This window comes from Lepisma saccharinum, chromosome 11, assembly GCF_977018435.1.
Source record: "Lepisma saccharinum chromosome 11, izLepSacc3.1, whole genome shotgun sequence".
Lineage (NCBI taxonomy): Eukaryota > Metazoa > Arthropoda > Insecta > Zygentoma > Lepismatidae > Lepisma > Lepisma saccharinum.
Window position 1 is genome coordinate 21,013,949 of NC_139239.1, and position 25,229 is coordinate 21,039,177.

At 37.8% G+C, this 25,229-nt stretch overlaps 1 protein-coding gene across 4 annotated transcripts in view; it reads right to left on the bottom strand.

Moving 5' to 3' along the window:
• Positions 1–25,229, bottom strand: part of ssp3 (SCAPER domain-containing protein short spindle 3) — a 212,984-nt gene that overhangs the window by 138,856 nt on the left and 48,899 nt on the right. For all 4 annotated transcript variants that reach the window (XM_083130793.1, XM_083130792.1, XM_083130790.1 and 1 more), the window contains 4 exons: positions 21,546–21,662; positions 18,489–18,598; positions 15,017–15,251; positions 10,185–10,417 (listed from right to left, as the gene is read on the bottom strand). In XM_083130793.1, the coding sequence (XP_082986919.1) occupies positions 10,185–10,417; positions 15,017–15,251; positions 18,489–18,598; positions 21,546–21,662 (695 nt within the window). The remainder of the gene's footprint in view (positions 1–10,184; positions 10,418–15,016; positions 15,252–18,488; positions 18,599–21,545; positions 21,663–25,229) is intronic.

A 25,229-nucleotide genomic window follows, 5' to 3' on the forward strand; every position in this document is an offset into this window, starting at 1 on the left:
ATTGAGAGAATTCATACCTTTTGTAAAATGTTCTGCACGAAATTGTGGACCATTGTCACATATAATTATTGTTGGTATTCCCAAATGGATGAAGTAAGAATGTGTTAGTTTTCTAGTTACGATGGAAGCTGTACTATTGCCAATAGGATATGCCACAAGATAACGGCTAGCAGAATCTAATATTGTTAGAAAATATTTTTCACCTTTGGAAGAACGTATGAATGGACCTTGTAAATCAATAAATAATATTTCACCTGGTTTTGAGGGTTTGTGCATGATTTCCAGATACTTAGGAGGATGTTTATCTGGTTTATTTTTCATGCAAATTTCACAATCAGTGATGTAAGATTTTGTGTCACTTTTCATATGAGGCCAGTAAAATATTTGGTAAATTTTACCGAGTGTCTTGTCTGTACCAAAATGACCACCTTCATCATGATACTTGTGCAGTACAAGATTTACTAATGATTGAGGCACGCATATTCTTATCCGGTTTGGATTGTGAAAATCTTTGATTGTAAGTAGATCATTGTGAATAAGGTATATATTTTTCCAGTTTCGATGTCTGCTCTGTTGTGAACTTTCACAACCAGCGAGAACAGATTTAACACCACTGCAATACGGATCACTATTTTGTTCATTAACAAAATTGTTTTTATCACATATTAATGACTCATCAAGATACTCAAAGTTATTCATGAATATGAGTTCATTATTATGGTCATTAAAAGATCGGCTCAACAGGTCTGCCAAGAGGTTTTCTTTACCTCTACAATACTTGACATGGAATGAGTACTGTTGTATTTGAATAAACCCCCGCGACAGGTTAACCTTGCAGCAACTTTTCGCATATATAGACCCAAACGTGCGCGCAGGAAATAGTTCCGCTGCAATACTGCGGATTTTCTCACTGTCTGTGATATGAACAGCTCAGCGGTTAAGGTGAGACTGCCATGGGGATGCTGAGTGCTGCTCTAGAGTGGATTGATACATAAAACCTGCTGCAAACTTAACCTGTCGCGGGGTATAGTCAGCCTATTGTTCCAAGTGTGTGCAGATTCTAGCCACGTGAGGGATTTATGATCTGTGATAACAGTAAATTTTCTACCTAACAATAATGATTTAAATTTGTCCAGTGTAAAGAGTATTGCTAACACTTCTACTTCAGTGGACGTATATGATTTCTCAAAAGGTTTCAAAATCCTTGACACGAATCCAATCGGACGCATGTTGTTGTCTACCAGTTGAAAACAATATCCTGCAATGCCTATATTTGATCCATCAGTTTGAACAAAGAATAGTTTGTTCAAATCTGGATGGTAAAGCATTGTTTCTGCAATAATGGACTGTTTCAACAACTCAAAGGAGCATTGTGCACTTTCATCCCATTCCCACTTTTTGCCTTTCTTCAATAACTGGTACAAGGGATGTGCCATGATGGCATAATCTTTAACATATTTTGATAGCCAATTGAAACTTCCCAAGACTTTCTGCAGTTGCTTGATATTGCAAGGGACAGGTAAGTCTTTTATGGCTTGAACATACTTGGGAGATTTCTCATAACCCTGTGCACTGATAGAATGCCCTAAAAATTCCACCTTGACTTGACAAAACCTACATTTGTCCAGTCTCAGTGTCATGTTGGCATCTTGTAACTTGTCAAAAATAAGTCTTAAGTGAAAAAGATGTTGTTCGAAAGACGTGCTTTTGACAATTACGTCGTCTACATAACATACTGTAAAAGATTCCGTACCTTCCAAGGTTCGTGTCAGAGCATTAATGAAAGCAGACGTTCCATTGATTGATCCGAACACTACCCTTGTGAACTGGTAAAGTTTTCCCTGAAAACTGAAAGCAGTATACTTTCTTGCTTTGGGGTGTAAGGGGACCTGCCAGAAAGCATTAACCAAATCTAGGGAGGACAAACATTGACATCCATGGAAACTCATTAAGAGTTCATTTATGTTCATAGGATGTAATTGCTCAAGCTTGACATGTTTGTTGATATTTCTTTGATCTAAGCAGAGACGAATGCCTCCTCCGGGCTTGACTACAACTAGGAGAGGACATAGGTACTCTGATTCAGAATATTCAATAATGCCTAAGTTGAACATTTGTTCTATTTGCCTGCCAACTTCATCCCTATATGCTAATGGTATTGGATAGTTTTTGTTAACTATTGGTGTGGAAGTATCCAGTTCTATTGTGTGTGTATACTTGTTACAGAGACCTGGTAATTCAGAAAACAATGTTTTATATTGTTTTAACAACTGAAATAAAGCTATCCTTTGTGACTCATTTAAATGTTCACACTCTTTAACCCTTCTCCACAAGTCTTCATCAGAAGGATGAGAGGATGACCGTGGGGATATGTTAGATACAGAAGGTCTGAAATCTAACTCTTCTTCCGGACAACTTTCATTTGAGACAGCGATAAATTTGGAGAATTTGATTCCTTCGTTTGATTCCAAGAGTAAGCCTCGCTGGACAAAGTCTAAAGTGCTATCAATATTGTATAGGACATCTAAACCGAGAATAATGTCTACTTTTAAATGTCTGACTACCAGGAATTTAATGTAAAAGGAAAGTCCACAAATTTCAACGTTCAAATGAGTGGAACCTATTAGTTTGTCTTTCCTTTTCCCGGTATAGTCAACTAATTTAATTCCCGTAACCGGCAATAGCCGTGGTTTAGAAGCCCGAGTACAAATAGACTTCCACAGGATTTCCGAGAGAACACTGACCTCAGCGCCACTATCGAGTAAAGAAGTATATTCCTTATTGTTTATTCTTACTTTTATGTGAGCAGAAGGTTTACGCTTGCTATTAGTATTTATGGGTTGCTTACAATTTTTTATTTCTGCACTGCAATCTATTTCATCACATTCACTTAAGTTTATAAAATGAATAGCAGGATTTATCGCATCACTCACATCACCTGCTTTTTGACATGAGCTCGTAACTAGTTTAACGAGTTAAACTGGTGTATGTCTGCCTGGACTGTGATTTCATTTTGATTGACATCATTGAACAGACCTTTTTGTTTCAAGAAATCAAAAACTACATTCATCCCAGACTTTGACCAATGAATTAAATCAATTCGGCCATTCCTTGGATTTCCTAAGTGTTTTTCAAATAGATCTAGTTTTATACTAGAATCTGCATTCAAAAACAGATCACTAATATTCACTACAATGAGATTCTCATCATTCCCTAACTCCATTAGAAAATTATTCCACTGACTCCACTTACTCCACAAATCAGGATTGTCAGCAGTTAATAACTTTGGGATTGGTGGTAATGTGAGTAATATTAACTGATTCGTTAAAGGTAATAACTTGTGTATTAAACCTTTGAGGTCACTTTTCATTTTGTGTAGCTCTGTATATCTCAAAAAATCATTGGTGCCAATAAGCAACATCACTTTATTACCAACTTTGGTATCTGGACAGATCTTTTGAGATAGGTTGGAAATAGTTTGGCCGCTAGTACATAACCCTATGTTCCGTTTACCTAGTGAATCATATGAAACAGTGTAGTTTGCCAAGGTTTCTGCTACGCGGATCATCATGGAATCACCTAGCAAATGGACATTATTGTACAAGGGTTCAATGACCTGTGCTTCGGTATTTGTTTTGACTGAATTATAATTCTTTTTGTGTGTGTGATTAAGATTACTAGAGTTGGGTTGTTGCAAAGGAGGATTAGCAGGTACACTCATGACACCTCCCTCTCGACATGAGCGACTTACTCGTTTCCCGAAAAAGTAGACTTATTAGCATTGGTGATTACATTTCTTTTTGAGTTACGCTGTGTGCTGGAATGATCAACAACCTCGCACTTGAGTTTGTCACCTCTGTCTTTAGACTGATCGGTACATTTAGTTTGAATAACTGCTACGTTTCTATTATTATCATCAAAGTTTTTAGTTCTACTGTTAAATACTGCCTGTGGCCTTTCACGTAATGAAGTTTTGCTAAGGGCTTCGGAATTTTCTATTACCGTGATGGCTTCACTCAGCTCGGTAACAGGTTTCATTATGAAAATTTCCTTGATTTTGAAAGGCATCAAAGTAGCAATTTGAGCTAGCCTTTGTGATTCGTCAGTGGTAGGTTGAACAATCTGCAAAATTTTCCATTGGTCCATGAAAAATGTTAGCAGTGACCCATGAACAGACTTTTGATACTGGGAATTCAAGATTTTGGTGAGCATCGTTGTTTTCCAATTAGAATTTTGATAATGATTCAGAAACTGAATTTTGAAAGATTGGTAATCTGAAAATTTTTGCTTTGAGATCTTATACCATTGCTTAGCATCTTTTGTTAGCAGCGTTGGTACATAAGTCATAAAATCTGTTTCTGCTATTTGAAATAACTCGAAATTCTCTTCGACATCATCTAAGAATTCAGATGGGATTAGTTCACTAGAAACTCCAGAGAATTTCGGAAACCTATTTAATTGATCTGACTTCAAGAAATTTCTTTTAGTAACATGTGAGGAAACTTGATTTTCTTTGCACCTAGAAACACTCTTACTTGTTCCATTAGGGAAAAGTGTTGTTACACTATCATTATTATTCACATTTACTAAGGGAGACTTTTTCCTAGACCTATTCTTTCTTCTACTCTTAAGCCCAGATGAATGACAGCTAATTGTGCTGGGTGAACTATCTGAATCACTTTCCCGAAACCTGTGTAGCATGGTAGTAGTTGAATTCTGTAGAACTTTAACTTGTTGAGCTACACCTGACAAAACGGGCAACACTGTATTGTTCACAATACCCACTAAATGTTCTACCTCATGGGAAACATTACCATTTTGTAATTCACTAGTTTCGATGGGAATATTTTCACTTGTATGGGATTTACCAGCAATAAAATTAAACCATTCTTCAGCTTCTGATGGCTCTTCAGTAGATTCCTGGTGATCTACAGGTGAAAATGCAGGCTTCTTTTTGACAGACTCTGGTACTTGTACTTGACGGTGACACCATACAGTCTTGGCTTGATTGTTTTGTATTCTTTCTTCCAGTTCAAAAAGTTTGTTTTTCACAACCACCAGTTCCTGACGCAATTCATCCTTTTCTTCTATCAATTTTCTCACTTCCATGTCAACTTTCTGGGTTTCACTCCTAACCTTCTCATTCCTAGAAATGCATTCTTGCCTGTATAGGGACACATCTTTCTGCATGACATTCAGTCGGATGTTCAGATCAGCTCTTATATTTTGTTCTAGATTCTTTAGATCACTCTTAAATTCTGCTTTCACTTGTCCTAACTCCTGTTTAAGTTCCTCTTGTGACTTCGAGATAGCTCGCAATTCAGCCAATATTTGCTCCATATTTCTTATTTTTCACGTAAAACCACTTAAATTCACTTTGCACCAAACAAGAACTAGTTGAACACTATCACAATCGTGGAATCACATATTTCGTGTTTGCAAACTAGTTGCGATGATAATGTAAAAAATTTCACATTATAATCTTTAGACGAATAATCTTTGAGACAGCGTACTGAGTCTCATAGTGGTTCATTTGCTTACTTCACTTCAACGAGCTACCATTCAGGCATTTATTTGAATACTTGAACGGAGAGATGCCGGGAGCCCTGCCATTCTCTGGGAAAATCTGCAAACAACTGCCTGATTGCGAAAAATAATTTTTATAAATTTCGAAGCAATTCAATTAGATTAAATCAATGTATATAAAACTGATATTAGTAAAGACCAACAGTACCTTCTGGCTGACATGTGCAAAATGGGTCTTACGGTTGTTCATTTCCCAAACAAGTCCTACAAACGAACTCAAGATGCTTGTAAACTACATTGTGAAGACATATGCTTCTGTCTGGTTCGACATTAAGAGATATCAGTCAGTGAAATATGGTCCTAAACATATTTTTAAGGTTGTTCAAACAAAAGACATTTGCCAAACGACATTAAAAGAATCATCGATCCTTTGATTGAGAGAAACGCGTTCTTCTGTCACCCAGAGAACATGTTGTTGGCTATGATGGTGGATGAGACAACACATGCGAGAGTTGGGTTACAGGAGGGTACTAAAGGCAAGAACTCAAAATCCGAAGGGGAAGTATATTAGAACTTTTACGACTCACTCAATAAATTTTGATGTCACGGACTACATTGAGCTGATATACTGGACAAAATGTAAGCTGTCGCCCCTCCAATGATGGAAAGCTTGACAACAGAGACTATTTCGTCAGTTCTGCAAGACAAAACTCTGCCTGAGTTTGATTTCTTAAATTTTCCATGCCATACTCAAGCTGTTGAAAGATGCGTCAAACTTGTCACAAAGTCTACAGAAAAAGTGTGTAGACACGAAAACAGAGATGGCTAGATTAGATCAACTTTGCTCTTAAGATCCACAATGCCAAAATTTGATCAAAACACTGAATTTAAGACAACGTCCTTGAGTAAATCAACATAATTGAACACACCCTACTTGATTGGATGGTTGAGTAGGGTGTGGGTGGAACACGAATTGCAGCCACCTCATTGTGGTGAGTTCTGGGTCATTTCCTAAAAAAAATTGTGAAATTGGTGAAGAGTGGCAAAATGATGTACTCTTATAAAAATAGAATGTACAAAAGCACCCACATTAACGAATTATTAAAAAAGATGGCCTTTTATAATTTAAAATACCACAGTGCATCTGTCTGTAAAATGGTAAAAAAAAACAATTTTTCACTTAAATTCTAAAATTTTAGGCCTTTTGCACAAACTCAAAATGTAGCACATGGTTTTTAAATATAATTTTTTTCTCATCAGGCAACTAAAATGAAGTACTTAGATGCTATTAAAAGCCAAAAAATGTTACCTGTATAATTTGGCGTAAAGGTAAAATTTGGTGTTTTTTGTCATGTTTTCCAAACTTTAGGCCCTTTGTGCGAACTGAAGATCCAACGTATGATTCTTGCAATACTTTTCCGTTGATTACATGCAAATAAGCAACTTTTGAACCCTATTAGAATTCGATACTCAAAAAATCTGTTTTTTCGACCCACCCTAGTGCTGACCCAGTTTGATGATCACATAGGATCTACAAGGTGCATTCAATAAATAACCCGAAAAGTAGTATAAAAATTTAAAATATGACCATGATTGTTATATGTTTGTTATTTTGTGAAGGCATCTGTAAGCTATTCATAGCTGGGGCTGGCACGCCTGCCTCCCGCACGGGACGCTGGGAAACAGTTCTACAAGATGGCGGCACCCTGGAGCAGCAAAGTGTCATGAAATTTTTGTTGAGTGAAGGTGTGAAAAAAATATAAATTCATCGCCGTATGACAGTTCAGTACGGCAACAACTGTATGAGTCGATCACAAGTGTACGAATGGGATGAAGAAGTTCAAACAGGGCATAACCAGTGTTGAAGATTCTCCAGGTGCAGGTCGCTCTGTCACTGCAGTCACAGAAAGCAACATTGCTCAAGTGGAGGACTTGATACAGGAGAACCGGCATCTTACTGTCAGTGAAATTGCTTCCCAGATGGAAATAAGTGTAGGATCAGCCCACCATATCAGTCATGAAATACTGAGTTCAGGAAAGTATGTGCTAGGTGGGTTCCGAAAAGTTTGACACCGGAAATGAAGGAGAGACGTGTTGATGAGTGCAGGGAGCTCTTTCGCTGTTATGAAGCTGACGGTGAGGCATGTCTTCATCGTATCGTCACTGGAGATGAAAGTAGGTTCATTTCTATGAACCAGAACGTAAGAGGACAACAATGGAATGGCGACATCCTTCGTTTCCCAGACCGAAGAAGGTGCGTACCCAACGGAGTGCCAGAAAGGTCATGTTAACTTTATTTTTGGGGCCACAAGGGGCCAATTCTTGAACATTACATGCCCAGAGGTCATAATGTAAGCAGTACCACCTACTCCAACCATTTGCACAAAAAACTGAAACCAGCTATTCTGCAGAGACGACGTGGTCTGGTGACCACTGGTTGATTTTGCTCCATGACAATGCGAGACCTCGCACTGCCAATGTCACATTGCCTACCATTGAGGACCTAAAGTTTGAGTGCTTACCATATTCGCCTGATCTCGCACCTTCCGATTTCCACACCTTTGGCCCACTGAAAGATGCACTAAGTGGATTAAGGTTCCAGAATTATGATGAACTCCAGTCAGCAGTTCATAAGTGGTTACGCACGTGTCCAAAATATTTTTTTTCCGGTGGAATCAGTGCCCTTATCAAGCGCTGGCATAGGTGCATTGAACTAGGGGGACTATGTTGAAACATAGTACTGTAGTTATTTTGGTGCTTGTAATAAATATTTGTTACAACATATTTCCGGTTATATATTGAATGAGCCTTGTACTTGAAAAGAAGCTGGTTACAGCTCACAAAACAAGACATAAAAACTGGCTAGGTTCACTAACATCCTATGTAACTCGAACCTTGTATTTGTATTTTTCTATTTTAGCATCACTCTTCTTCCAGTTTTAGCTAATCATAACAATAAGGATGAGCGATGATTGGATAAAATTAATGAACTTCAATTATAGGTTTATCAGGAATCCGAGCTATAAATCTTAAAATGTGGAAAATGTAAAATCAAGAGAAAGTATACAACACACTGTTGTGACATTTGTTTGGCTGGACTTACATACATTGATTGAATTGGTGTTTTAAGTCCACTTTATACATAGTATGGCTAATTGGGACTGGACCTACAGTGTAAAGTGAGATCCGAACCACTATGTGCCTCCATCGGGGATATAACCCAGGATCCCTTGATTGCAAGGTGACTGTGCTAGGCTAGACTTTGTTACTAGTCTGTTCACAACAGATCCTGTCTGATGCCATTTTAGGACTAGACGTTTCATGGCACTCTTCGTTGGCACTTTGACACCATTAAACTTCTCAGCAAACAACTGACCACACTGTTTCCACGACTTTGTTTGCACGTAACTTTCCACAACAAACACCCTCTGCTCCACTGTGAGTACCATCTTCCCCTTTGCACTGCTCCACTCACACTGACACAGCCCCACTACGCTCTGAACCGGTTGCGAATTTGCCGATCCTACTCGTTTTATACAGAGACTACTAATGCCATCTGGAGATAAGTTTTGGTACTGCTTACTCTTGCTGCCATTCGTCGAGATGAATGGTGGTCATTTTCAACATCTGCTATAGTCAGGTTAGTACCGTATTTCCTTTCCTCTGCTGTATTTCTTTGTACCATGGAACTTCGTTCTCCGGGCCACTTTTATTTGCCCCACCCGGTACAAGTCGTATTCTCTAAAAATCGGGCAAAGACTCTAATTTTGATGTTGGAAATCTCTATGGTTTGTAACTGGATGCTTTACATCGCATGAATTACATCGGGAGTACGCTTGTCACAAGGTAGACTCACGTTACTCCAAGGAACGTCTTAACAGGCATGAGGTCGCCCGACGTGTACATTTCTCAACCTCCACGGTGACAAAGCACAAGGCTGCCCAGTGCACCGTAATTACTTCAAAATAACATCCAGTACAAACTACCTTTTTACCTGTAAATTGGACACCAAGGCACTAGCTTGCCCGGCAATTCAATCTCTTACAGCATCCATTTCGGGAGAACTGTCCTCCGGTCCTAGCCTCTCCCTTCCATGTCTCAGTTCCAACAGCCGACCTCCCCCACTCTCATCTGGGAGTTTATATATGTTTGGTTGGCGTCTGTTGCCAACGGCCCTTGTTTCAAAATTTTTAATCTTTAACAGCTAAACTGCCTGCCTTTTCCTTGAACGTTCGAAACACGAAGAACAAAGAGCTAGTGTTTTATACATGGAATATATACGAACCTAAAAATGCATAATAAATTGAGATACACTTATCACATATACATATTTTTATACACATAATTACCTAATTAATTAACATATTAATAAATATTTCAATAAGGAAAAAAAACACTGTTGCCCTGACATGCGGGCAGGGTAACAACTTCCAGTTTAAAGTAAGATCTGAATGAGCCTGCGCCAGAAATATATTCCAGGACCAATATTTTGCTGTACTGGGAACAGAAAAATCGACGTGTAATGCAGGAAAATGTAAAATAATTTAAATAGTTTATCGAGTCTAGTGGCAGAAAAAAGTAAATGTGTATTTAGAAATCACAATATGAATATTATTACTTTAACCTAATGTAATTAAATAAATCAAGTCAATACGCACCTTACAGACATCCTCAATCTAATTTTTTTACATCGTTTCTTTAAAGCCTTCTGCCTTTCTTTATCCAAAGCTATTTTCGGGTCTATTTTGTCAGCTGGGGCATCTATAATATGTTTAATATTGTAAGACTCAAGTTCTTCTATTGAAGGATCTTTGCCATCATGTTGACTTTTAATAGCTTCTTGGTGCTTCTTTCCTCGCAAGTGACTCAACAAGTAAACTTCTGATCCAATCTAAAAAATAATAATATAAAAAAAATAAAAATAAATACATAATATAAAGATAAATAATGTAATGTAAAGTCAATATTTAAAAAAGAACTACTGAATCAACAGAAAAAGTGAAGTAGTAAACATTAGGCTGTTTGGGCTTAGTCTATTCATTAACAATTCAAAAAACTGCCTTTACGTGAATGGTACCTGCAAGTCAGCAAAATTGATAGGCAATAAATAATATATATTTTGTAAGTAACACAGATTTTTTGCTAATTATTATGCAACATGTGAATTTTAACGGTATTCATACTATGAATTTAAATAGATTATTGAGTGTAGTGGCAGAAAAAGTAAATGTGTATTTAGAGATCACAATATGAGTATTAATCTGTATTTTATCAATATCTGCTAATGCTGGTATATCATTGTATCTGTGTATTTTTACAATTTCTTAACAATGCACAGGTATCGTAACAATATATTCACTCCTTAATCAGTACATGTATATCAATATGTGAATCAATCTATTTGTGTGGAACTTTTACACTTGTTTAACTTAAATTTCTGGCACATGGATATTAATTTAAACACATTATTTTAAGTGTATCTAAGTATCAGCCCGTGATCATCAAGGTACTGAACTAAGAAATTAAAATAAATAAAACAGGCTATAAATTTAAAAATTAAATGGTGTGACTCAGTTGTTAGCATATGCAGATGATGTAGACTTACTGGGGGATGATGTGAATACAATTAACAATAATGCTAAAATATTTTTCAAAACTGCTAAAGAGATAGGTTTGGAAGTTAACAAAGAGAAAACTAAATATATGCTTACAGGCCGAAACCAAGTGTTAGGTAATAATCAAAATCTAATTATTGATAACAACTCGTTTGAACCAGTTTCCAAATTCAAATACTTAGGAGTAATATTAACAAATGAAAATTATATTAAAGAGGAAATAAAAAGTAGGCTTAATTCAGGAAATGCATGTTACTTCTCTCTTCATAAACTTTTGTCTTCTCGTTTAATATCTAAGAAACTAAAAGTTAAAATATACAAAACAGTAATTTTGCCTGTAGTATTATATGGATGTGAAACTTGGTCCCTTACATTGAAAGAGGAACATAAATTGAGAGTATTTGAAAATAAGATCCTTAGGAAAATATTTGGACCTAAAAGGGATGAGGAGACAGGTGAGTGGAGGTGGTTACATAATTTAGAACTACATAATTTGTATTCATGTCCAGATATTATTAGAATAATTAAATCAAGAAGACTTAGGTGAGCAGGCCATGTGGCACGAATGGGAGAGGAAAGAGTAGTTTACAGGAAGGAAAGAGTAGTTTACAGGATTCTTGTTAGGAAACCTGATGGTAAGAGACCTGTAGGAAGGCCAAGACGAAGATGGAGGGACAACGTTGAGATGGACCTAAGGGAAATCGGTAGGGGTGGAAAAGAGTATATAGATCTTGCTCAAGATAGGGAAAGATGGAAGGCCTGTGTTGCTGCAGCCATGAACCTTCGGTTTTAAGAAGGCTAGAGAGTTAGTTAGTTAGTTAGTTATAAATTTTAAAAAAAACAAGTGTTTAATCATATTTATACTATTTTTTACAATAAATTTTACCAATTTCTAGAAACATTTTCTAATTAGTTCACAATTTTGTTATTGCTTCCATGAGTTTTCATTCTTTTATATTGAATAAATTAACTTTTGGTTATGTGTATAAATTCCAATTTAGTCCATGCTTTATTTATTAAACATAGACTGATATGAAATTTTTGCCAGTATTTTATAAAATTTAATACCGATGTAATAACCGGTATTTTATGGATCCAACACAAAATTACAAATGCCATATGAAGGCAGGGAATTGTTCATTCACTTTTTTTAATTAATGTACATAACCAAGTGATGCAAATAGGTTTTGTGTTGGAACATACACAGCCTATTTTGAAACTTACTTAGCAAAACAAGAGGATAACAATTATAGCTTCATACAGAGGTATCCAAGTAGCCGGTGTTACCGCAGGAAACAGCAAAATGTAAAGAATTAAAAAGTTGTTTCAATAAAATGACAACATTGTTAAATACGTTGCCGTCGAGTAGATATTGCCTAGGACATTTCTTCTGCAGCCGACAGAAGCGAAGAGGGAGGCCGTTCCGCTACCCTCAAGAGGCAACAAGGAAGAAGAGGGCGCCAATGCAAGGCAAGAGCGGAGAAGGACTTTGGGGCATAGTGTGCTACGGGGTTACTCATATGCCTGTTAAGGGGCCCTGTTGCCGTTCAGACCTACCAGATCAGCCAGTGTTGTCACATCGGATTGGAAGAAAAGAACTAAATCCTGCCTAAAATAGGAATACAATTTCTGTGAAGCAACTAGAGGTAGACTGCAGAGCCAAGGCTGGATTTAGCTACAACTGAAACCAGTTAGGTAATAGACGAAAATATAGTTCCTTGGTGTGATTCGTGATTTGGACAAACCTTGCTCCAAAATACTAAGTTCGCAGCAGCTGGGCTTCCCTTACACAAAGGAGCGGAGTTCTGTTGTCTGCTCAGTGCTCACCACACAAACGTCAAACTGACCCGAGAAAAGTGTGGTGGTTCTTCTTCCCCTTCGCACCTCATTGCAAAGAAACAGATGAAGAATTGACAAGGGTCTACCACTATTCATTGGATTTTCGTGGTAACTGTCTCATGAGTGGTAGTTCTTTCTAGGAGTGTTTGTGGCTAAAGCACTGTGCTGATTCCAAAACAAGAACGAAATGAACAAATATCTAGCTCGAAGACATGTTTTCTTTACCGGGGGGGGATAACTTCTAGCAGGCATAATTGTCGTACTGATAGCCGGTAACACTTTTGAAAACGTCACGCCACGCCACTGCCTTCATAACAAATTAGAATGTGGCAAGATTTTGGAGGAATTCAACTGATAGATCAATATACATCAATATATACATTGGCATACCAACAGAGTGGCAATTAACCTTTAGTCACTGGACCTCTCGCACGCCTGAATCCTCGTTCACGCTGGAGCATTATCAAGCATGCTTTTCAAACTTGCTGCGAATTACAAAAAAGGTCATATCTCAAGAACTAATTGACGTAGACAGATGCGTTTTTTTTTCTTGCCTTCTTTCTTAAAGACAGGGCTCTTAGTGGCGGTAAAATTTAGACATTGCACCTCCCAATTATTAGTGTTAAATTAAGAAGAAGAAAGTAGATTTTTTTAAAATCCTGTGCCCCCTAAAAAGACCAAAGTGAATGAAAAATGTAGTATGTAGCGGTGGTACATTCCTACAACCGTGCAAAGTTTCGTTGAAATCAGACTGATACTTCTTGAGTAAAAAAATAACATTATATAAGTGTTGCCAGCTTCGGGACAATGTCTGGAATTTCATTTCTAGATTCGGCCCTATGGACACTTGATGTACCAAATTTGGATGGAAGCATCACAAAATCCTACTCTATGAGCATGTCATGCACCTGTCACAACTTAAAAAAAATAAAAATAAAAAATAAAAAAAACTTGAAATTACGGGGTTCGGAAATTTTGTGTAATTATGGAAAATTTCGAACTTTGGGCCTTTGCCCCCACTTCAGCCCCCTAGACCCTTAATTGTCGGATGTTACTTAAAATGTGGCTTTTTACTCATTCTTACATTTAGAATTTAAATTGTTCAAAAAGATGCAATGGTTGAACAGTTACGGCCTTTATCTTCAATTTATCCCATAGTAACAAAAGGGAAACAAAGGGGTTTTTCAAACAGCACTTTTTAATAATAGTAACAATGGATGTATTGCTTTGTAATTTGAGTATATCATACCTCTAGTCGAAAACTAATGAACAAAAAAGACAGAACCAAAATATAGTGTATAGTTTTCAAGAAATGGCGCATTAATTGCTGCCATGTGCTAACAAGTGGTCTGGGCAAATTTCGACAATCAGGCCTTTTCCCCAGCATCCCCTCTGAATCCTTAATTGTCGGATGCTTAAAATGTTACTTTTAACTCATTCTTGCATGCATAATTTACTTTTTTCAAAAAGATGCAGTAGTTTACAAGTTATAGCCACTTTAATAATATGGTGGTAACAAAGCAAAACGAAGGGAAACAACGGACTTCTTCAAACTTCGCTTGTTAATAGTAGTAAAAATGGATATATTGTTTTGAAATTCAAGTATGTCATACCTTCATATGTATACTAAAGATCAAAAAAAGGTAAAAAGGTAAAAAAGGTTTTGTGTAGTTTTTAAGAAATTACACATTAATTGCTGCCACACACTGTTGGTTGAAATATCGACTATTCAGGGTTAAGGGGTTCACATGTCGTAGTCGAAATTTCAACCATTCTGCAGCTAAAGGTTAATCTGTCCAATCCCTACTATTTACTGAGGTAGCCGATCAGTAACCTTTGTCACAATTTTAGCCATGAACTGATATACCATTATTAGCTGATCATCAATGTTTGTTGATTAATTGGTCTTATTTCTACATTTCAAAGAACAACTGACCTACATAGACATTTTGTAGATACCAATCTGACTGACTCACTGAAGCTAGTTATCTTTTTGTCACAATAGCATATGTATGTTTAAGAAAATTGGCACTTACCAGAACATTACACAGTGTGCACAACTTCTTGGTTTCATATGGAACAAGGCGCGGAGCATCATCATCAATTGAGCATCTAAGAATACTCAGCTCCAATGCTCGTTGCCGTATGTGCTCCATGTTCTCCTCGTGCCTGCGAGCAGATTCTTCTTGCTTTTGCTGGATCTTCTTCTGAAGTTCCTCTTGAGTTGCTAACTGGGCAGCATGGAGTGCTGAAAGTCTTTCCTCCCTATCCCTATAATGGAATAAGAAACATACACATGTATTACTCTGGTGGAAGTTCAAGTGAAAAAAAAAAAAGTTGTGAGTAAAAATATACCTCGAGGCTTGGCTGAACCTTTGGCTGACACCATGGCAAATGTTTTCGAATTTTCCCCTCCATTTGAACCCTGTTGTTATTTTATTTCAATTAGAATGAATTAGAAATGAATTTAATATTATGTGCAATTGCTTTCTGTTGTCAATAATTTAACCTTATGGTGCACCATTAGATTTCTTGCTCCAATTAAAATGCAATACTATTTAGGTCAATAACACAGCACTCATATTTGTAATATATGGTATACAATTGTTTGCGAAAACTTTCCTTTCAAATGCCATAAAGGACATATTTCCAAAGTGACATTACACTTGCTTTACCAAACTACTTGCTCTGTTGTTATTATGATTTACAGGAATAAATAACTTTTATGAATATTTACATGTTCAAACTGAGATATAAACTGAGTTATAAATTGATCAACTTCCAAATCCGAATAAGCATCACTGCACAGCTGCAAATTCCCTTGCCTGTGCTAGGTTACAAAACTCAAGTACCTTTCAATCTGTGTCGCATGAACATACGGTCGCACAGAAGCAACCTTTTTGTTTCTCACATTAATTATTTGTAATGTAAAACAATCCATACATTTTATAACTCGTTTATCACAATAAGTGCTCTCGTGACACTCGGGAAGCAACGTTATTTCGATCAGAACACCAGAAATTCACATTATTTCCAATATGGCGGCGTCGCCCATTTTGTGTTTTCACTATCCTATTCTGCAGCTTTACTTCTGCTGGCAACAACGAAACTTGCTCAAAATCACTCGAGAGATGAGTAACAAGTGGCGGTACTGAACTTGCAACTCTCCGCAATATTCCAAGGTGCTTTGCGGCAACCTTCTGCCACACAGAAAACGATTATATAGGACACCAAGCATGGTAGTCAGAAACCCAGTTTCACCTTTTATTCCAATACTCGGTGATGAAGTCCTGTTTCCTTGATTCTTGGCAACTGATACTTCTCACCGGAAGTATCAGTCAGGCCGAACGTTTGTAGTTCACAGGACGAAGCAAAGTTCCTTTAATTATGCAAAAAGTTGCGTCTGCATATTTCACTCGCATCAGGCCACCATTGACCTACTTGCCACCGCTCTCGTTCCCCTCTCCCCCCCTAACCAGCTGCCACTCTCATGATTTACATGAAACTTTCAGTCCTTACAGGTCGCAGTCTATATGCTAAAGACATCTACCGGTAGTCACGCAAACTGCTTGGACATGAAAGCTCTTCAAAAATCTGTACAATGAGATAAATATAGCACATACAATTTACGTGAACATCGTTATATCATTTCACAAAGACATTATGACGAACTCTCGTCATAATACTTTGGGGGAGTTATGTTTCTGTGTATTTCAGTACTTATAAAGAGTGAATAAAATCCCATAGCGTCTATGTATGCTTAGTGTTGAGGTTATCCAGAAGGAGATGCTACCACAGTTCAGGTATTGCATGGTCTCTTACATTAGTAGAATATGGTTTTCTGAGCAGTGCATAATATATTATTGTGCAACACTACACTTCTCTTATGACATGATTATCTTGCACTTGCTAGGTCATTATATTTATTTATTTTTTTTTTTTTTACAGAGAGGGGCCACCAAGCAATATGTAAATCAAACATCCTGTACTTCCTTTCATTGCTCCCATGTGAACCATGCAAACATAATCATCTCATAATTTCTGCCCCACAACACAACACCCTCTAAAGAATGTCACTGCATGTATATTTTAGAATACTAAATAGAGTTTTACAGGCTGTTGGCTCTTTACCTGCAAGTAATGTTTGTCAAGTTCAATGTAAATTCAGTAAAAACAGAAAAAGAGTGTTTTCAGTGGCTTAGTTATAAATACCCACTGAATTTCCAAACATCAACATAATTTTTTATTGTTTCTGAATCCCATCTAGTATATTCTGAATTACAGGTCCAAGGCAAATGATACATTGCGTAAAACAGAACCAAAGAACATGGAGATGGACAGTTTCCTATCTGTTGTCTGTGCTGAGCTTCATTTTAGTCACTTTTTTTGCTTTCTGTTACTTCCGATGTTCTGCTTTTGAGGGAGATCCACCAAACCACTTCCGTCCTTTCTCTTAGCTCAAACACAGCAAATCGTATGTGACTGAAGAAAAAAAAAAGGGTGCTTAAAAAATTACCATTGTTCAATTAACTCCTATTGTGCTTGTAGATATGCAATTAAAGTTACGAGAAATATCCAAACTTTTTTTAGAAAATATCGAGGATGAGAACTGGCGAGTTATTGCACGGGTAGGCCTTCAACTGTCACAATTGAAGTAGGATATGTACGTATGGATCGGATTGGCATATAGGTTGCCATGACAACGAACTAGTTTTCACTACAACTAGCAGTTGTCTCTGCACACTACATTTTGTGACATAATGGTGTTCGCAAATTTTACATGGGAAGCATAGGAAGTTTATTCTTTATTCTTGATACAATCGAGCGTATCACACTCAAGTGTGGGATACTCGAACGAGTATGATCGAGCAAGTGCTCCCATGCAGTACTCTTATCAGCTACTTAGTGAAATGATGGCATGTGGTGTAAGTTATGCCTTATCTAAAGGATTACAAATTTACTAACTCAACTAGAGAAGTTATGATCTGTTTATTTATTGATCTGGTTTATTTTACTTTGATTTTTTGCCACGTTTGGCTAATCACGAAGATGAGGATGAGTGATATGATGAATTGATGAAGGGACACTCACAAAGAACACCCAAGCCTAAGCTGGGATTCAAACTCGGGGATCCCAGGCATAATTTATGATTTGTGTACTCTCAATTACATGAGGTAACAAGGTCACAAATAGCAACTGAATCACAAGGAGAGATTTGGATTCAGATTTTGGATTATGGTTTCTCCTGAATAACCAGTGGTTTCCTCATATAATTCCATGCAATTATAATCATCATAAAACAGCAATAATGTTGTCTTAAACGTGAGGGCTCCTATCTCATGGACATTTTGATGCTTTACACTGATCTCTTGTTTGTTCTCACACAGAGAATGAGCCACAGATGAAGTTGAAGATGGCATATATGTGTGGTATTGGAAGATGGTATCACAGTTAGGTATATTTTTCTTAACTTTAAAAAAGGACTAAACTGAGCACATTAGTACATACCTTGCTTTCTCTCTTGCCAGTTCCTGCCTCTCCTTCTCCTTTTCTTGTTGCTCTCTTCCTATCCTTTCCTCCTTCTTTCTTCTTCTTTCTTGCATTTTTTCAAGCCTTGCCTTAAAATATCAAAGGAAATTATATTCATGATGCACTGTAATATGGTAAAACACAATTGATGTACAATGAAGGAAGTATTTCTTCCATATTCTTTGTTTGAACTTATTAATTATGATTATTTGACTCGTAAAAACTCAGCCAGGAGAGGGTTTACTTTGTCAGAAGATGTTTTCAATGATGCCAGTTATTGCAAAACTACAACAGGACCAAACCAAATACAGTGTGTTTTAAAAGTCCTGCAGGATTCTAATAAGCTATAACTTTAAAGCAACAGAAATTATTCTTTCATAAATAAAATAAATCTATAAAGTAATAGGTTTATTACAACGAAATATCATTTTTTTTACACAGAGGAAAATCATTGTGATTCCAAGATGACATTGATGCAGGAAAAAGCTCAGTGCATGTTATGACTTGCCGAGTTAAAATCTTGTGTTTTGGTGCAGAGAGGGTTCCAAACAATGTTTGGTTTGATTGATTGATTGATTGTTTGGTGTTTAAGTCCACTTTGTGCACAGTAAGGCAAACTGGGACTGGACCTCCAGTTTAAAGTGGGATCCAAACCACTATGTGCCTCCACAAACAATGTTTGGAAAAAAATTATCCAGCAGATAAGTATCCAGAGATGGTATGAAAAGATTAAGGCTGTGGAAAGCACAGCAGATTTGGCATGTAATGGGAGGTAACGAGTGACAATCTGGTGGATGCAGTGCAGGCAGGCATGCAACAGAGTCCAATGAAATCTCAAACGACTTAAACGAAGATCTTTGGAACTGGGAATGGCGATGTCTACGTTACACAAGAAAGTAAAAGACAGGCCCTACAAGTTGAGATTTGTAGAAGAGACCCTCTGACAGAATGAGGACTGGAGATGAGGAAGGAATTTTGTGAATTAAAGCCAATTAAACGGTGATGGTGGTGATTCTCTCATTCTTTTCTCTGATGAGGCCATGTTCCGTGTTTCGGGAAAAGTGAATAGCACCACGACTATGTGTAGTGCGCAGTTTCCATGGTCCATTCTTCTTCGAGGAGGTAACGGTGAATGGGACCAGCTACCTGAACATGTTACAGACATTCCTTGTCCCAGAACTTCAGAGATTAGGCACCATCAATGAGGTCCACTTCCAGCAAGATGGTGTGCCCCCCACACTATTCCAATCAAGTTTGCGAGTTTCTTGATGGTCAATTTGGGGAGAGATAGATTGGCTGCACAGAACCACACAGCTTGGCCCGCAAGATCACCAGACCTTACACATTGCGATTACTGGCTGTGGGGACATGTCAAGAACCGACAGATCTTGACGACCTGAAGTTCATTTAAGATACATGATGTGACCAGCACAGTCAGAATGCAATTCTTGGATTCAAACTAAGATTGCAAGTGTGTTTGGACGTGAATGGTGTCCAGCTGGAGATCTGGCAATGAACCAAACCACGTCCAACATTAATTTTGAAGTTTCCTCTGTGTAACAAACAATATTTCGTTGTAATCAACCTATTATTTTAAAAGTTATAAGTTTCTTGAATCCTGCAGGGCTTTTAAAACACTGTATAAGTTCCTTGAATATTAACTTGAATTATTGGTGGAATGTTCATTACATATTTTATCAAATTGTGGCACATCGTGTTGTAATCTGTCCAAAAAAAGGACCATAAAGGCAGTGGATCTTCAAAACTTAACAAATATAAAAAAGAGCTTCTATTATCAATTCCTGGGGTAGGAAATTTCAGGTCGGAATTTTTCCAGCTATGGGTACCTGGGAGGGTAAAGGTGGGCACAGTGTGGTGCTGATCACATCACCTGTACAAATGGCTGAGATTGTGTGGAGTCCTACCTTTACATCACCCCCATAAGACTTCACAACATTTTACAATGTATAGGGGTTAGCTTTAAATTATCATGGTAAATTATATTTGTTTAGAGTAGTTACAAATGATTTCAAATAAGACTAGTTTATATCTTATCAGTACTTAATATTGTGCCAACAGCCTATGATGCTGAATATACCAGTTCTTGTCCGAGCACCCAAAACCAAATGAAAAAAAAAAAGTCTGTGAAAGATTGTACCTTTTCCAAAACATTTATTTTCAGCCCCATGATGTGATATGATTATGCTCTCTACAGCAAAAGGAAGATCATACTTATTTTCAGTCTGTGATATAAATTAAGCCTCTAAAATACTGCATTACTAAAACAACCTGCAATAATGCTGATTAACAATATGTGCACATGTACCTCAAAGATGGTCTCCTGGGTCACATGGGAGGAAGTAGGTCAAATCAGTAAGTATCTGAACTGAAAACTTAAGACATTATAGATGTATACAATTTTAAGTATTTTCCAGAAAATTACTGTAATTTTTAATGTCCAATGTCCTATTTCTTGTGGAATTGCCCTGAAGCAACAGACTTCAGTTTCTGTTATAAGTCCTGCAAACTTGAATATTAGCTTCTTTACTAAATGAATCTAAAATGTTCTGAAATGAAAGTCTATTTTTTTAAACATGATACTTCATGATGATGACCTTTACCAATTCAAACTGTTCAGATCAGTATTCAAAACAGGACTTGGCTCTTTGTTGGTATTTGGCTTCTAAGGCATCAAACCTAGTTATCAGTCACAGAAAGTTTATAACTGTATGATTGCATACATGTGATAATATGCCAAAAGTTGTTTTTTCCCTTATTATACAGGACTTTCCAGTCTCTTCAGGTAATCAATGATGAGAAAGAATAAGGAAAAAATTAAGTTGCTGAAGCTAAAAGAAACTCTAATGCTTATGCCTGGACTCAAACCCAGAAAAATAATATTGATTTTTTTTTTATTTTGTACTTTGACCAATTAACTGTTGCCTATATATATGTTAAACCATAACTGCATAAACACAGAAAAATAAAATAGCATTTCAGCTAATGAAAATATAATTTATCGCTATAAGAACTTACTTGTCTCTCAGCTTCCAAAAGCCTTCTTCTTTCTTCCACTGCTGCACCTTTTGCTGCTTTTTCTTCTTGCTTCCTTTGTCTTTCTTCTTGAATTCCTTGAAGTCTTTCTTCTTGTTCCTGTTGTAAAAAGAAAAGAATAAATGTTTGGCCCATGGCAAACAGAATTATCTGTAGCAACAATAGAAATACCTAGCAAGGCTGCAGAAAGTGTAAAGGAGTTTTCATATTTTTCTCCAAATTTTTAATAATTCAATTAACTTCTTCTGCTCAATAAACTGGTTTGGGATTTATCTCAGAAAAATCCTGAAAAAGCCCACCCAAGCCAGGATTCAAATCTAACCTACAGAGGTGAGACCATGAGCCAACCATTCAATTTGCTTGGCCACCAATGCAACCTGGTCAGGCATTTTTAAAATAGCCACAAGCATTTATATAGCAAAGAGTAATACAGGGTGGGCCAAAAGTCAGGTGACAGCATTGTCATCTGAAAGGCTGGTGTGTTGGAGCTCCACTTTGGCTACATATGATGTTTGGGGGAAGGGGCAAACCCAAGGACACATGTGACCACCCTGGGCGCCATCTTGGAATCTGCCATCTTGAACGCAACTTAGGTTTCTTAAATGGAACCATAGGCATGTGGCATATCATTTCCAATTGTTTTTTCGTCAGGAGTTCAATGCCGCAAACCGTTTTGTCATATCGTGACCCTCTTCCTAATTATGGCCTGTTTTATCTATGCAGATATCACCGACTGAATAATGGTTCTGATGACCGTAGAACGTGTGGGGATCATCCTCATGTGTGGAAATCGGAGCTCGCGTGTGGTGGCTGCAGAGTTTAATGCATTACACCACAATATGGAGCACATTTTCCACAATGTTGTGGCCAAACTCATCAGCAGATTCCAAAAGACGGGATCAGTGGCCGATAAAGCACTCAGTGGTTGCCTGAAAACTTCAACAGATGAGGCAACCACTGTCGCTGCCCTCGCATCCTTCTCCAAAAGCCCCCAACGTAGAACCAGACGTATCGCCCTTGAATCTGGAGTTAGCTGAACGTCCATACGGATGATACTTGTCGTTAACAAGGGCATCCATGCAAAATTCAGATGCACCAGTATCTGACAGAGGGCGATCCTGATCGTCGGGTACAGTTTGCCGAATGGGCGACGGAGAAACTGGAGACCAACCAAAATCTCCCCTTGCAAGTGTTGTTCTCCGATGAGGCACTTTTTTTACGTAAACGGAGAAGTGAACAAACAAAACCACCGTTACTGGAGTGACAACAACCCACACTGGATTGATGCATCGCGTATCGTTGGTTCCGAGAAGGTTATGGTATGGTGTGGTATTTTTGGCACGATGAACATTGGCCCATTTTCATCTTCGGCACGCTGAACGCCGACCACTACCAACGACTGTTGGATGAGGAGATTTTTCCGTCGGTTTTGTTGGAGGACGGTTCATACCCAACGTTTTTCCAGCAGGATGGAGCTCCTCCCCACTACGGACATTGTGTAGCTAGACCAGCAGTTCCCTGGGAAGTGGATCGGGCGTCGGAGACTGGTAGAATGGCCCCCACGGTCACTGGACCTCACGCCTCTCGACTTCTACCTGTGTGGCCGCCACAAGGCCATGGTTTACGCCGTGAAAATAGAGAATTTACAGCATCTGGTGCAGCGGATTGTGAATGCCTGTGCTGCTGTGCGTCCAGAGACATTGCTGGCTGTGCATGAGGACTGGAAGAGGCGTGTGGCACAAACCATTGTGCAGGAGGGTGGTCATTTCAAGCATGTGTTGTGAGGAGACACAAAGGAAGAAAGACAGGCCATAATTAGGAAAAGGTTCACGATAGGACAAAACGGTTTGCGTCACTGAACTTCTGACGGAAAAACAATTGGAAATGATATGCCACATGCCTATGTTTCCATTTAAGAAACCTAAGTTGCATGCAAGATGGCAGATTCCAATATGGCGCACGGGGTGGTCACATGTGTCCTTGGGTTGGCCCCATCCCTCAAACATCACACGTGGCCAAAGTGGACCTCCAACACACCAGCCTTTCCTATGACAATGCTGTCACCTGACTTTTGGCCCACCCTGTACTTTCTGGAATGTACTGCCTCACAATAATACAAATTTCAAAAGTAGTTACAAGTGGTTCTGTTTACAATACACAAAGTTTTGGCTCAGTTTCCTAGCCTGAATAGGCCTAGAACTTGCAAGAACTTTTCTATATTTTTATTATAATAAAGATTTAACAAGTACGTAGTATTTTGATAAATGTTTTTCGAGATTTAATGTACACACACACTACAGAGTAGCCAAGTCAAACTGAATTCTAGGGAAATAAGACTATTAATTGTGTTTCAAACTATTAGAGAGAACAATAAATACATTGTAAAGAAGACACTACAGTGGAACCACACCGGATTTTACATTTTCCCCCATTACAGATTCAATTTTCTTGCTCCCAACTTAACAAATTATTATGGTTGAGCCAATACCGATGTATATCCCACCGATACTACTGTTTTTGTGTCGTTAGAACCAAGGGCAAGAGCAACATTTGTCCTTTTCAAAAGTTCGTTTACCCTTCCTTGTGGCAGATCGGAAGAAGTTCCGCATATCGTTTTTTGGGGAACTACTGAACAAACCCCAAACCTCCTGGGAAGCAGATGATTGACAAGATCAAAAGCATGGTTAAGGGAAAGCTGTGCCCAAACTTCTCTTGGTAAAGGCTGTAACTTCTAAATCTTGCTGGCACACTCGTGGGGTAATAAAGATGGATGTTTTCAAAACCAGCATTACAACCATGCCGGGCTGTTTCCAGGCCAGATGATTGCAGAGTTCTTGAGAGAAAGACAGGTGAAGGTCACTGTGGAATTCGTTTTGTTTCATCTACATTCAAGCTGGGAGAGAGGATTACAATTTCTTCTTGTACTCTTCCCGTACTGGCGTATGTAGAGAATGGGCTGAAGGGGTTACAAACCCGATCACAAATTGTAAGAAAATCAAAGTATTTTCAAATAAAAGCAGTGAAAAACTTTGGGGGGGGGGGGGAGTTGGAAAGCTTTTAATAATAACTATCTTATTGTGTATGCCGCCCCCCATAGAGAGCAGCTATGCCCTATACACCTTTAAAATTTCAGCCCCTTCTGAAAAAAAAATCCTGCGTACACCAGTGCTTTTGTGTAAGTCTTTTATGTGACTGTTGGTATCAGCCAATACCATAGGGACTTGTTTTATTGAAAATGACAGAATGATGGACAACATACTATAAAGAGGCGTTATTTTAATAAGTGTATTTGCATATATTTTTACGTTGCTTTTCTCCCTCTCCAGATTAACCAAAATGACAAGAATGAATAGTGTTTACATGAAACTGAAGGAGAGACACAATCCACTGATTTTTTGTAACTGGAACACGTTGAAAAGTCTTGCAACACTTCAAAAACCTCTTTCTTTGCATAAAAAAATACCACATGTCACAAGACCCATTTTAAAGTATTATAAAACTACATGAGAATAATTTGGGACCTATTTAATGTCATTAAAGGAATTTGATGTGATGTGTTAGTATGTCTTGGTAACTAGCCTTTATTATTTTAAGTATCGGTATCGAATCAAAGTGGTATCGGCTCAGATCTACAAATTACTATAAAATTTTCCCCTAATTTTAAAT